Source organism: Trichomonas vaginalis, chromosome IV, assembly GCF_026262505.1.
Source record: "Trichomonas vaginalis G3 chromosome IV, whole genome shotgun sequence".
In the NCBI taxonomy this organism is placed as follows: domain Eukaryota; phylum Parabasalia; order Trichomonadida; family Trichomonadidae; genus Trichomonas; species Trichomonas vaginalis.
In genome coordinates, this window is record NC_067206.1 from 1181555 (window position 1) to 1194620 (window position 13066).

The 13066-nt window shown below is 34.1% G+C and overlaps 2 protein-coding genes and 6 pseudogenes across 8 annotated transcripts, besides 3 other annotated features; 2 read left to right on the forward strand and 6 right to left on the reverse strand.

Annotated features, from left to right (window-relative positions):
* Positions 1-10395: part of a mobile genetic element that runs on past the window's edge.
* Positions 305-1269, reverse strand: TVAGG3_0007110 (annotated as a pseudogene). The gene has a single exon. A coding segment is annotated over exon 1 (965 nt).
* On the reverse strand, positions 1771-2515 carry TVAGG3_0007120 (annotated as a pseudogene). The gene has a single exon. A coding segment is annotated over exon 1 (745 nt).
* Positions 3453-4410, reverse strand: TVAGG3_0007130 (annotated as a pseudogene). Its single transcript has one exon. A coding segment is annotated over exon 1 (958 nt).
* Positions 6660-7274, reverse strand: TVAGG3_0007140 (uncharacterized protein; the record flags this gene model as incomplete). The annotated part of the gene is made up of 1 exon (XM_051219810.1): positions 6660-7274. One exon carries the CDS (start codon positions 7272-7274, stop codon positions 6660-6662), a length of 615 nt encoding a protein of 204 aa, XP_051104796.1.
* On the reverse strand, positions 7698-8201 carry TVAGG3_0007150 (protein of unknown function, DUF4106 family; the record flags this gene model as incomplete). The annotated part of the gene is made up of 1 exon (XM_051219811.1): positions 7698-8201. The coding sequence occupies one exon, from the start codon at positions 8199-8201 to the stop codon at positions 7698-7700; it is 504 nt and encodes a 167-aa protein (XP_051104797.1).
* TVAGG3_0007160 lies at positions 8908-9482 on the forward strand (annotated as a pseudogene). Its single transcript has one exon. A coding segment is annotated over exon 1 (575 nt).
* TVAGG3_0007170 lies at positions 9708-10227 on the forward strand (annotated as a pseudogene). Its single transcript has one exon. A coding segment is annotated over exon 1 (520 nt).
* Positions 10228-10395: a terminal%2Cinverted (terminal inverted repeat of Maverick-2 transposon ID:TVAGG3_0007000).
* On the reverse strand, positions 10396-10829 carry TVAGG3_0007180 (annotated as a pseudogene). The gene has a single exon. A coding segment is annotated over exon 1 (434 nt).
* Positions 10830-11098: 269 nt separating this feature from the next.
* Positions 11099-13066: part of a mobile genetic element that runs on past the window's edge.

Genomic DNA, 13066 nt, shown 5'->3' on the forward strand with positions numbered 1-13066 from the left:
TTGACCAAAAATAATGTTTAGGTGAAGAGGTGAGATATCACCTGTTTTTTCACCTAATTTTTCACCCTCATGACTTTGTCATAACTTCTTCGTAAATGCTTTGTCATAACTTCTTCGTAAATGCTTTGTCATAACTTCTTCGTAAATGCTTTGTCATAACTTCTTCGTAAATGCCTTGTCAAGATTTCATCGTAAATGCTTTGTCATGACTTCTTCGTAAATGAGTGTAAATGACCAAAAATATAATTTAGGTGAAGAGGTGAGATTTCACCTCTTTTTTCACCTAATTTTTCACCTCTTTTTTTCACAAGCGTTTTACATGAATTGTACGATGTATATTTGAAATCCTAAACAGTTTTGTAGCTTCTATTTCTTCGCTGAGGATATCAAAAGTTTTAACAATGCCGAAAGTCTCTTTATATTTCTTCTTGACGTCAGATAGAAGGAAATCTTCTACTGTTGGATAGTTTTTGTTCAGAAATGCTAACATGTCCATTTTATCTTCTGCTGGCTTTTCTGCTTCTTTCTTTAAGTCTGCATAGTCGTTTCGCATTCTTTCTATCTCTTTGACGGAGTAGTTATATTTCCTTATTGCTGCTTTACATTTTGAACATTGTGGGTTCATTTTTGCATTATACATTGAAATTTGACCTGCTAGAACAACTAAAGCGTCAATTGCTCTCTTCATCTCAAACATAGCGGGTCTTAGTTGTTCGTTCCATACTTTGCCTCTTCTATCTTTATCTCTTATTTCCCAAACACATTTTGCAACTAACGAAACAAAGTTGTCGTAGTCTTAAATTCTTCAGATTTATATATGTCAGAAACATTCTTATATACCATATCGCAATCTTTGTCCATAACTTTATGGTTGCAATGAAAACCAAGGAATTCATAATTTACTTTACGTATGAACTTCTTTATTTCTACTGAGTCAGTTGCTTTGACTTCAATTTCGTCGAATTCAGGAATAGTTAGTTTTTGATGCTGAATTTCAGGTAGTTTAGGTAAATGGTCGATGAGGTCCTCCATTTCATAAAGATACTGTTCATTTGTTTCATCTTTCGCACTACAGTCTAAATTACTTGTTAAAAGTTCCTGCTTAATTTTTTGTATTTCTGTTTCGAAAGTAAATGAAGAAGGAATGAAGCTTTCCATCTCTACTAACATAGATGTTGGATTCATGACTAACGAGTTTGGTGAAGTTGTTGTGGACAGAGTCCCGCCGTTCGCGGCTTGAATTGTTGTTGTGCCGATTGTTGAAATCATATCTTTTATACAAAATAAAAAATAAATAAAAATAAAACTAACTTTATTTTTTCTATCTTAAGGAAATTCACGAAAATTCAAGAGGTGAAAAAACAGGTGAGAAAACAGGTGAAATCTCACCTCTTCACCTATAATATATTTTTGTCTGATTTACATCCAACGAAAAAGTTTAGAAGAATTTTCTTATTCTTTCTGGCATGTTTTTATCTTTCCAGTACTCCCGCTCTAATGGTCCCAGATGAGTTGGTTTAGATTCTCTCAAGTTCTTAGATGGTATAACATCTTCAACGCCTCCTTCATATCTTACTTTATAAGTGTCATCGTTTATGTTGTAGTCAAGTATTTCAATAACCACTCCTCGCTTTGCTTCGTCAATGGTTTCAGCAAGTTTGCCATTACTACTTTCAACTAATTTATGACGAGGTAAAATGCTAGAGTCGTCAGCAGCTTTTATAAGATATCCATTACCTTGCGTAGAGTCTACGATATAATAATTTCGACTTAACCTTAAACGTTTCTTTGTCAACGGTTTGTCGTCAAGAACTACACGAACTTTTGTTCCAGGAATGAGAGTAAATTGTGTTGAATTTCTGATATTTTGTGTTTGACTTCGTTTCTTTTGTATATACTTTTCTTCTTGTTGTTGTGTCATTGAATTTGGTGTATGTCCTGTTGTAGAATGTGTTGAGGAATTGTAAACTTCGATGAAATGTTTCATTGTTTCTTCGGTAAAGTCTCGCTCTTGATTTAAATCTCTGAGAGTCCTTATGAAGCGGTTAATGATACCGAGTATGTTATGGTTATGGTCTTCAGTAGTGTAGTGAGTTATGTTATGCTTAATGAGAAATCTGTGATTTCATTGCTGAGGTATGCACGTCTTGGTCTGATGTTAAAATACTTGGGCTATGTTCTGCTACAAACTTTTGTAAAACTCTTAACACTTCATGAGTTCCTTTATTTCTCATTATATGCATAGCTTTACGAGTGTTAACATTAATGAAGATGAGGAATGGTTTATGTCCTCCTTTTCTGCTTTGAATGAGAGTGTCAAATTGGTATGCGTCAGGAGTGTTGGAGTAAATTGGTAAAAAGTAGTCGTAAGGGTTTATTTTTGTTTGATGTACAACATTTTTGTCAAAGAACCTTTTCACTTCAGCTCTGTTAGTAAATCCCAACTCTTTGCAGCTTCATTGAATTTCTTAAATGACCTCCATGGATGTTGTTCGAATACTTCTTTCAAGCTCATTTATGTAAAGTTAAAGATTTTTATTCTAGGCTCAAGCGCGTTCATTGAACGCGGTACCATGCGAATACAGTCACAAATGGTGGCATATAATCTTTACCCAAGCCTGTTGGATTTGTTGTGAAAGTGTGTGAATGATTTCCTGTGGTTCCACAGAAAATACCTGCGCTTGAATCTACTGGGTCGCTTGAAATATCATATCTATGCATTCCCTGTCTATCCGAACCTGCTGCAAGATTTGTATAACCTCTTTTTGTTATTGAATGTGAATGACTACCTGTTGTGTTTGTAGTTCCTGTATGAGTGTGCGGTGGAAGGTTTGCTTCAGTAATTTTCTTCGAACCTCCTGTTTGCTTTGAAGAGTTCGCACAGTATAAGAATTTATCTACAATCTGCTCCCACATACCAAAACCTAAAACTGTTTCTGGATTTGTTGAATTCATTGACGTATAAATAGAGCCTATAGGATATAATGTTTGAAGTATTTCTGTCTTTAATGTTTGAAGCTCTGTTTTGTCTGCTTTCTTATCTAACATTGCTGGTAGTTCATATGCTTCAAAGTTTCTGGCATGATCTTCGATATTCCTGCAACTCTTATCTAAATTGTTAAGAGTATCTTTTACGCTTGTACTTGGATTTTCTAATGGTGCACTTGAACCAAGGTCAAAGTTCAATATTATGTCGTCTGCTCTAACAGTAGTGAAGGATTTATGTGTATGGTTCTTGTCGGCTTTACTGTCTAACATTGCTGGTAGTTCATATGCTTCAAAGTTTCTGGCATGACCTTCGATATTCCTGCAACTCTTATCTAAATTGTTAAGAGTATCTTTTACGCTTGTACTCGGATTCTCTAAAGGTGCACTTGAACCCAAATCATAGTTCAATATTATGTCGTCTGCTCTAACAGTAGTGAAGGATTTATGTGTATGTTTTGTCGGCTTTACTGTCTAAAGAAGTTTGAAGTTCATTTATATCGGAGATATTGTGTTTATGAGATTTCAAAACTTTGTTCGTTGCGTCAAGTTCTGTTTTGTCAGCTTTACTTTTAATAGCATCTTCAAAAGTTATTTTTGACTTAACTCTCAAAGTAAATCTTGGTTCAACTAATACACCGTTAACAAAGAAGTATGAAGCATAAATTTCAGCGTTATAACCAAATGATTGTGGTGCTATACCTGTGTCATACTGTACAGTACAGTGTATGTCATAACCTTTAGCACGAATGAATTTATATCTTCTTTCATTAACATTTTTCGTATTCACTTTTTCACCCTGTGTTAAATATCCATGATAGTCCGTTATAATCTGTTCATCAGAACTTATATAATGAACATGGTTTTTGTCTGCTTTATTGTCTAAAGAAGTTTGAAGTTCATTTATATCGGAGATATTGTGTTTATGAGATTTCAAAACTTTGTTCGTTGCGTCAAGTTCATTTTTGTCCGCTTTACTATTTAATGTAGCTTGAAGTTCATTTATATCGGAGATATTGTGTTTATGTTCTTTATCTGCTTTTTCGGCTAATTTCTCTTCTATCTCATTTATTTCAAGTTCATGCCTACCACCACCTCCCGAAGAAGTATTTTTCTTCAGCTCTTGAAGAACGTCCACTTCGCCATCTTTGGTGTCAATAATGAGACTTTGAGTTAAAACCTTTCCTGTCTTAATGGATGTTTGTAAAACTTCTTCTTCACCGTGTTCGGGGTCATGGTCGTCGTCATATCTTGTGAAATCAGAGATGTTGTCATACATTAAGCATATCTGTCTCAAAAGTTCTGCTATTTGGAATTGGAACGAAAGATATACAGAACTTTCATCATCTCCTAAAGTCAAGTCTGCTTTCTTAAGTATTTCTTGAATGTATGCAATGAGAACAGAGTACCTTGGAAAATATTCGAACAATATTTCATTAGCTGTTGGTTTTGGTGGTTCTTCTGGAGTTTCTGTTGTTTCAGTTCCTTCTGGAGTTTCTGTTGGAGTTTCTGCATCTCTTGACTTCAATGCTCTTGCTCTCAAAGACCTAAATGTTAGAGCACCGGGTTTTACAAAGGACTTTATAAATGCTTTAATAGTTCCTGGTAAGTTATTGTTAGCATTAAGTAAGTTCCTTATGCTTCCATCATGTACGTCCATAGCACTATGTAAAAAATCTATACTTTTCTTGTAGTCAGCAATAGACTGACTGTGATTTTTTAAAGATTTGTCAATACCTTTAAGCCAATCTTCATGCATGTCTGATACTGAGCCAAGAATATCATTTGCTTCCTTTAGTGTATTTTGTGCTTTTCGTAAAGTATCCAATCCCGTACGTGCATTGTTTGCTATACGTCTTACAGTATCTATTTGACTCCTTGTTTCTTGCATCCAACCAGATAAAGTTTTAATAGTATCCGAACCATTTGAAATGAAGTTCAAAGCATTTTTAACGTCATTAAAGCTTCTTCACCAAGTACTGCCCATATCTTTCCGATTTGGTATTGAAGAACTCCATATGAAGCAGCTGTTAAACCAGTATTTATAAGGTCCCATATCCATGATTTAGCAGTTTTTCCATCCTTTCCATCCTTTCCATCCAAACCGTTTTCGCCTTGAGGTCCTTGTATTCCTTGTATTCCTTGTGTCCTTGGTCCGGTGTCACCCTTCTCTCCTTTCAGTTCATCTTTATGTTCGTTATAATATTCTAATGTCATAAGGTGTACATCATTACTGCTACCAGCAACGCCGAGAATTTGTTTCTCATTCATGACTAAATTCTTTAGGCATTTAATGTTGTCGTCAAATCGAAAGCTCTTTAACAATTCAATGAGAACATTCAGTACTTTCACTAATGAGGCATCTACTGTAGAATTTATATATTGCACCGTTCCATCATTTATGATAGGAACTTTACTTTGTAATGAATGGGTCATAAGTGTTAAAAGTATCGAAATCAATGACTTTTTTAGTTTTTCCATCGTCAATGACTAAATCATTGCCTTCAATGGTTAAAGTTGAGTTTTCGTTTACTAGTTCATGTGCTCTTCTTGCTTCATTTGTTTCATACGCATATGCAGCAATAGTCATATTTTAATGAGAATAAAATGTTGTTCTATTTGCAAAGTACTGACCCAAACGAATACGGAACAGTAAAGCTCAAACAAACTTAGGTCTCAGAATGAAGCGCTTGCTTTCAGAGTTGTTGACTTCAATACTATCGCAACTTTTGTCATAACAGATGAAACAGATTTCATGGAGTTTGAAATAGATGGAAAGAAGCATGAAATAAGATTTCACAATAATGTAGAATATAAGATGGAAACATTAGCTGGAGTGTTAAATGCGCTCATAAATACTACAATAAACAAGGAGAACGAAGAAAACTTAATGAATGTTAAACTTATTGCAGGAGTTTTGAAGTTCAGTTATGCGAAGGAGTTTAAGATAACACGAATGAGTCATAGAGTTCAATTGCTTCTGGGAGCATACCATATGACATTTCCTTTGAAAAGTATTGACAAAACGATTGAGATGAAATCTGTTCCATACGTATGTTATGGCAATTGTTTATACATTGAGTCAAAAATAGCTAATGTCACAGGTATTTCAGGAGTTAATAGTAAAGGTTCAGTAGAATATAATCTTTCTGTTATGAAGTAAATTCAATGTTCATTCCAAACGTTCCTGTCATAGCAACTCATTTAGGTAAATGGGTTCGCATTAGTCCTCATAATTTGAAAGACATGCAATTCAGACTAGTTGACTTTCAAGGAGAGCCTGTAGAACTGAAGGCACCAGTGCGAATGACTGTTGAAGTAGACTTTTTAGAAAATATTAAATGCAACAGCTTACAAGAGAACTCAGAGCTAAAAATATAAAGTATGAATGTTATGTATTAGGTCATGAACTTTGGTTGTTGCTGTTTGATGAAACAAATGAGTTAGTTATGTCAGTCAAGAGAACAGAAAAAGGCGTCAAAGGCGCCGAGCGCAAAGCGCTATATTGTGTTAGTGAGAACTGCACCAAGTCAATAAGATTAGGTTTGCATTATGAAGATGAGTTCGATACTGTTGAAGAAGTTTTGGATAGATATTACAAATTGCTAACTTGAAATTTTTTTGACTAACGGCGCAAAGCGCCAAGATGGGCTCAAAGAGCCCTCCTGACTGCTTTAATTTACTAAAACATATTTCAAACATAATTTATATTCTGTTGAAAGTTTTGTATACTCGTTCGAATATTTATACTTAAACTCAACTCCTGGAGTACCTGGTATTTCAATGATGCGGATGTTACCTATTTTCATGAATGGTGGCGTTTGACCACAGCATTCGATTTCAGGGTCGAGATAGTCAATGACACATTGTTTCCCTGTTATTCGTGAGATAACATTTTCAAGGTCCTCCTTTGTTAGAATTATTTGGTTCTTGCTTATAAGATTTGTCAAAAGCTTCTTATCGTCTTTGAGTAAGATAGTTTGATATAACTGAAGAAGGTAATGGTCTACGTTATCTGAAGGATTTGTTTGAACATTTGTGTAAGGGTTGTCGTTGGCTTCTCTTGAAAGAATTTGGTCCAGTGGTGGATACTCTAACTTAACATCTGATGTAGCGTTAGCGTTTGAAGCTGAGTTTAAATTCACGGATTTCAGTTCTGGTTCTTTTTCTTTCAAACACTCCGAACTATAATTCTTTATGACAATATTGTTTGTCGTTCGTGAGTCAACATTTGATGTTGGTTCAATTGGAACATTAACGGCACCAGCTAAGATGGATTTGCTTCTCATTTCATATAGAATAAAAACCTTTTATATGTATGAAATGAACAATATACTCGACAAGGGTTTGAATGTAAAGCTAACGAATGAAAATATTGTTGAATTCACTGAGACAGGTGCTGTGTATAAAGATGTAGAACTACTGAACAAAAGAGCTAAGGGAAGAAGCAGGAACATGAACAAAGGGTGGAAGCCTATAAAAATTTATGTCAATGATGGCTCAGGAGGTTCAAACATAAAGTATGCAGAAAGTTATAGAGTTTATGCGCTAAAAGGTGAAAAGCCTTCATTTAAGAACAGCTATTCTAACGCATATCCTCAAAAGTTAACGGATGGGGAAGTGGATGATATGAATGACAGCAAAAATATTAACAGAAATGGCGACAGAGATGCATGGAATTTGTTTACCATCAGTCAATTGAAGGTTAAACTTTAAAACAATGTTGGTCGTTCCCATGGAATATTTTTGACTTTAATGGTATTAGTCATGATATGAATCTCAAGGTATGAACGAGGAGAGATGAGAGACTTATATGCTTCCCAAATTTCTTCAAAAGGTAATGTTATACCTGACTGTTTCCAAATGAGTTCAATATCATAGCGTGAGAAACCTTGAAAGATAACGAAGTCAGTTATGAGACGTTTTATGTTTAAAGCTAAAAACCTCCATGTTTGCATAAGTATTGCTACAGTTAAGTGGTAATGTCTGACTTTAGTAATGATGTTAGCTAATGGTGAGTCAGGCTTTGACACTAAACCTTTTCCGGCGAAGTCGTCGCAAACGAGCAGAGTGTTTGAAGGATACTTTTTGAAGGGGTATTTTGAAAGTTTTGACAGAATGTAGTTTGTAAGTCGTTTCATATCGTAAACTCCTGAGTATTGACGTAAGTGGTGTTTGTCAATAATTCTTTCCATCTCTTCTGAAGTCTTTTGCATTCCTGACTGTATAAATTCAACGATGGCATAATATTTCCTCTTACGTCGAATGTAACGTTGAAGAAATTCAATGAGTTCGCTATCTGGAACTTTAACGACAGAGGCTTGAACTTTTGACATAAATGTTTTCGCTGTTGAGTCCATAGAGTCTGAAGTTGCTGATATAATGATTTGGTCATAATATGAATCTTGACCTAAACGCTCTGTTATGAGTATATGACGAATGAGGTTAAATGTCTTACCTGACCCCATCTTTCCACAATAGAAATAAACACCATTTGAACAGAACTCATAGTCCTTACTGAAAGGAAGAATAAGAGAAGAGTTAAGTTTGTCTGTAGTTTCATTCATGTCTTCATCTACGTCATGTATTAAATGCTTCATTTTATCTCCATTAAAAATGCAAGTCAGAAATATTCAGAACATAGCACCGAGTCTAACTGACAAGAGTATAAAGATATACTATGAACACGTTATGATGAAACCAACCAAAATTCAAGAAAGTCAGTATACTTATGAATATCCAAGACACTGGGTAGAGTATGTAGGAGGTGAGAAAGCTATTGAAATAAGACAAGTTAGAAGTATTCCAGCAGGAAGGACAATATTATTGAAGAACTTTAATGTTTTGAGATATAATGATGAGACAAAGAAGCAAGATAGTTTTCCTATTGCTGTGTATGTGAACCTAGACACAGGAGATGACATGAAAGTTTTTAACACAAAGCTTCAAACGGTAGTGAGAGAACAACTGACTGCGGAAGGACACCCATTACCTTCAGAAGTTACCATAGTATATAATTTTGAAACAAATGCAATAGATTTTAAAGTCGTCTCTGCAAAGAAGTCAGGTTTTACATTTAATGAAGCAGATGTATATTCGAATGAAAACTTCAAAGCTATTGCATGGTTAGATAATGACGATTGCTTTAAGAAAATATTTAAATTCAGTGACTCAACGATGTCAATAGATGACCTTCGTGGAATGTTACCATCGACGTTTACAGTTGAAGGTTCAGCAGGATTGCTTACAAGATTGTCAATTGGTGCGTTTGGTCTCGTGAGAACATTGTTATAAAATCCAGTATAAGTGAATTTGCTGAAGAATCTATATTATGTCTTTCAAACTACATGTATTCGCCACCGAAGCATTATAGTATAACAAACTTTGTCAGTAAGTTTAACATAAGACTTGTCGAACCTTCTTCAATGAAAGATGTTGTGCTACCAAAAGATGGAAAGGATGGACTCATTATTGAGATGATTTTAATAGCATATTAAATGAGCTTGTTCTTGAAGGTCATTCATGATGAAATAATTGTTGTAGAAGATGTTAGCAATTGTTCAGACATTTTGAAGCGTATAGATGAGATAAGAAAGAAGTTTATGAAGCCGCAACGCGGCGAGGACGAAGTCCATGAGAATGTTTATGTTTCATTGACTTTCTCCAGTAACGAGAACTTTTATGAGATAATATTGAAGAGAGATGATTTTAATATGGTGTAAATGGTAGCTTGGGCAGCTTTAGGCGCAATGGGAACAAAAGCATTAGCATTTGGAGCAAAAGCACTTGGGGCTTATGACGCAGTAAATAAAATGAGTGGAGGAAGAGTTTCGAAGACATTAGATGCAAATAAAGGAAAGATTGGAGGCTGGGTTGCAAAGAAGTTAAGATTAAATAAAATAGGGCTCATAAATAAAGCATCCAATTTGGTTGCGACTGAGTCAGAAAATGCTTTAGGAAAGGACGATGAGTTTGCAAAACACGCAAAAGACTTTAATGACCAGATGAAAGGTGAAACAATGCATTTAAATAGAGTCGATGGAACTAAAGAAAATGTTTCTTCTCCACCAGTAGTTCTTCCGTATGGTCCCTATGGAATGTATGGAAACCCTTACGAAAGACCATTTGACCCATTGACTGGTGGAAGTAACTGGTATCATTACGGACGAAGAAGAAAGACAGTTAAGCTGGAGACAGACGTGAAGAAAGCAACTAAAAAGAAACCAAGGAAGAGAGTTATAAAGTAATGAATTCAAGTGGGTGAAAAAAGAGGTGAAAAAAGAGGTGAGATTTCACCACTTCACCTAAATTTATTTTTTCACCTCTGACAACGTTTATTTTTAAGTTTATTTTATTATTTAGCGAGAACGTTTATTTTTATATAAATGACAGAACAAAAATATAACATTTCTACTCAGCAGGAATGAGACCCTTACTGACTATGTATTCGTTTAATGCTTGATGAAAACAATGGTACATATTATCGTATGGGTATACACAACGTCTGTTTCCATCGTCGTCGTATATGTAGAGCTCAAATCCAGTCCAACCTTCTTTGTACAATATGTAGCTTTATTTAAGTATGCATTTATGTAGATAAGGCAATTTTCTTCATCGCTCCAGAAATAATTTTTCGTCATTGTTGAAATAGTTTTCGTTCCTCTGCGACCATAAGGAATGTATGCAATGAACTTTGCGTCATAAGGGATTGTAATATATTCAGGGTTTCTTTCATCGTCAATGGGTCTGTCTTTGTTAAAATGCATGTTTCTCAGTTTTACTTGAGTTTTGAATAGTTCACGGAAACGTTCTGGGAAAGAGTCATAGTAAATGTAGTCGGACATGTCTTTGTAATGAAATAAAAAATTTAAAAAAAATAAAAATAAGGTTATTTTTTATTTAGTGAGGACGGTAGTGAAGTCGTTAGTGAAGTCGTTAGTGAAATCATTAGTGAAGTCGTTTATGTGTCAGATAGTTTTGTAAATATTTAAGGTTAAGTTGGTGTTATGGTTGTGTTGTAAAATATACGTTACTGGTTTCGTAAAGTGTCAAAACCGCTAAGTGGTGTACGGAGGCGCGCAGTGCCGCTGTACACGACTTAGGGATACTAACTTTTAATGTACGAATCATTCCGATGACTGAAGCCAAACAAGATTTAATCGAGTTATCAACAAATCCTTTAGATGAATGGATAAATACACATTATGATGAATTATGTGCAGGTATGACGTGTAAAAATGCTCTATTCTGCAAACCATCAGACATGAAAGACAAAAACTTTCAAATGAGCATTAAGGATAAATGTGAAAGGAAACAAAGAAAAATAGATGGTAAACAAACATGGTATTATGTTTTGAAAGAAGAAATGAAAGGATTATATATAAACAAATTGAACCAAACGATAATGAGGAATCATTTACTGACGATGAAATACCTGTGAATGAAGCTTTATAAAGTATGATTTGAATTTATTTTTGCATTAATCCTGTGATGTTGTCAAAATGTCATGTTGTCTCATTTTTTCAGAGAAGTGAAATGACCTGGTGACCTGGTGACCCCTTCAGTTCTTCAAAAATAATTAATTATTGAATAACCCATGATGTTGTCAAAATGTCATGTTGTCTCATTTTTTCAGAGAAGTGAAATGACCTGGTGACCTGGTGACCCCTTCAGTTCTTCAAAAATAATTAATTATTGAATAACCCATGATGTTGTCAAAATGTCATGTTGTCTCATTTTTCAGAGAAGTGAAATGACCTTGGTGACCTGGTGAACCTTCAGTTCTTCAAAAATAATTAATTATTGAATAACCCATGATGTTGTCAAAATGTCATGTTTGTCACAAACTTTAGAACGGCATAATTTTAAATTTTTATTTTTATCATAAATGAATACCCCACAAGCTCAAAATTTACCACGAATCATAACAAGGGAGGAAATGATAAAAATGATGCAAGAACATGTTAAAAATAACAAACCACTAAAATTGAGAAAATGTGGTTATTGCAGTAATGATGGAAAGAGAGATGTTGTCGAAGAGGAATAAAAATTAATTTGATGAGTTTAAAAAATTCATCTTTTATTAAATTCATCTCTTCCAACCAATTTATTTATTCTATTAAATTCTTTTATTTTTGCTTCACTCAGTTTAATGATTGAACGGTAAGTTTCTAATTTTTCGATTATTTCTTTCCTCTCTTTATCGTTTTCAGTTCCATTAGTTTTATTGTTTTCAACCCCACCGCATTGCGACTTCTTTTTGTAATAGCATATTTTTGATTTAATTCTGTTTAGTTTCTTTTTATATTCATTGTCTGGACTCTTGACTGCTTTGTTGTCACTCATTTCTTACGAAATAAAAAAAATTAAATATTATTTAAATATAATGGAGTAATAAAATAAATCGGAATTTCTATTAATTCTTGTCAACTTCAACTAATGCATTGCCGTTAATATATCTAACAAATTCAGCTATTGTGTCAAATCTTCGTCTTCTTTTTGTCATTGATTTATCAGTTTTTCCATAATCGAGATGAATTAAAACTTTATTTCCTTGTTTAAAATTCATGAGCCCCGAATTAATTTGTTCACGTTTAACATCATTTAACTTTTCCATTTGCTTTCTAATATATTCCCATTCTTTTGAAATATCATTTTTCATTTCCACCGGTTTCATGTTTATAGTTCTATGCCATGTATTATTGTAATAATATACTAACTGCTGTATGATGGAGTCATGATTTCCATCCCAGTATATCTGACCGTTAACCCCTAACGCATCTCTAAGAGTTCTCATTACCGCATCAACTATTTTATTATGAAACGTATATGGAGAGGATGAAAAGAAAAAATTAATTTGTGGGAAATAATGAGTCATAGCTGCCTGAAATCCTTTATCACCATCACCCCTGATATTATCTACTCTTTCATGATCTAGTAAGTATTGAATAGCTCTTCTTGTTTCCTGTTCTGTTTTCCCTTTCACTGGAATGCAATATAAATATCTAGTGTTAATGTTAATGGCAAATAAATAAGTAACGTTTCCTTTTGAATATTCCAGATGATCGATTTCGTATGAATA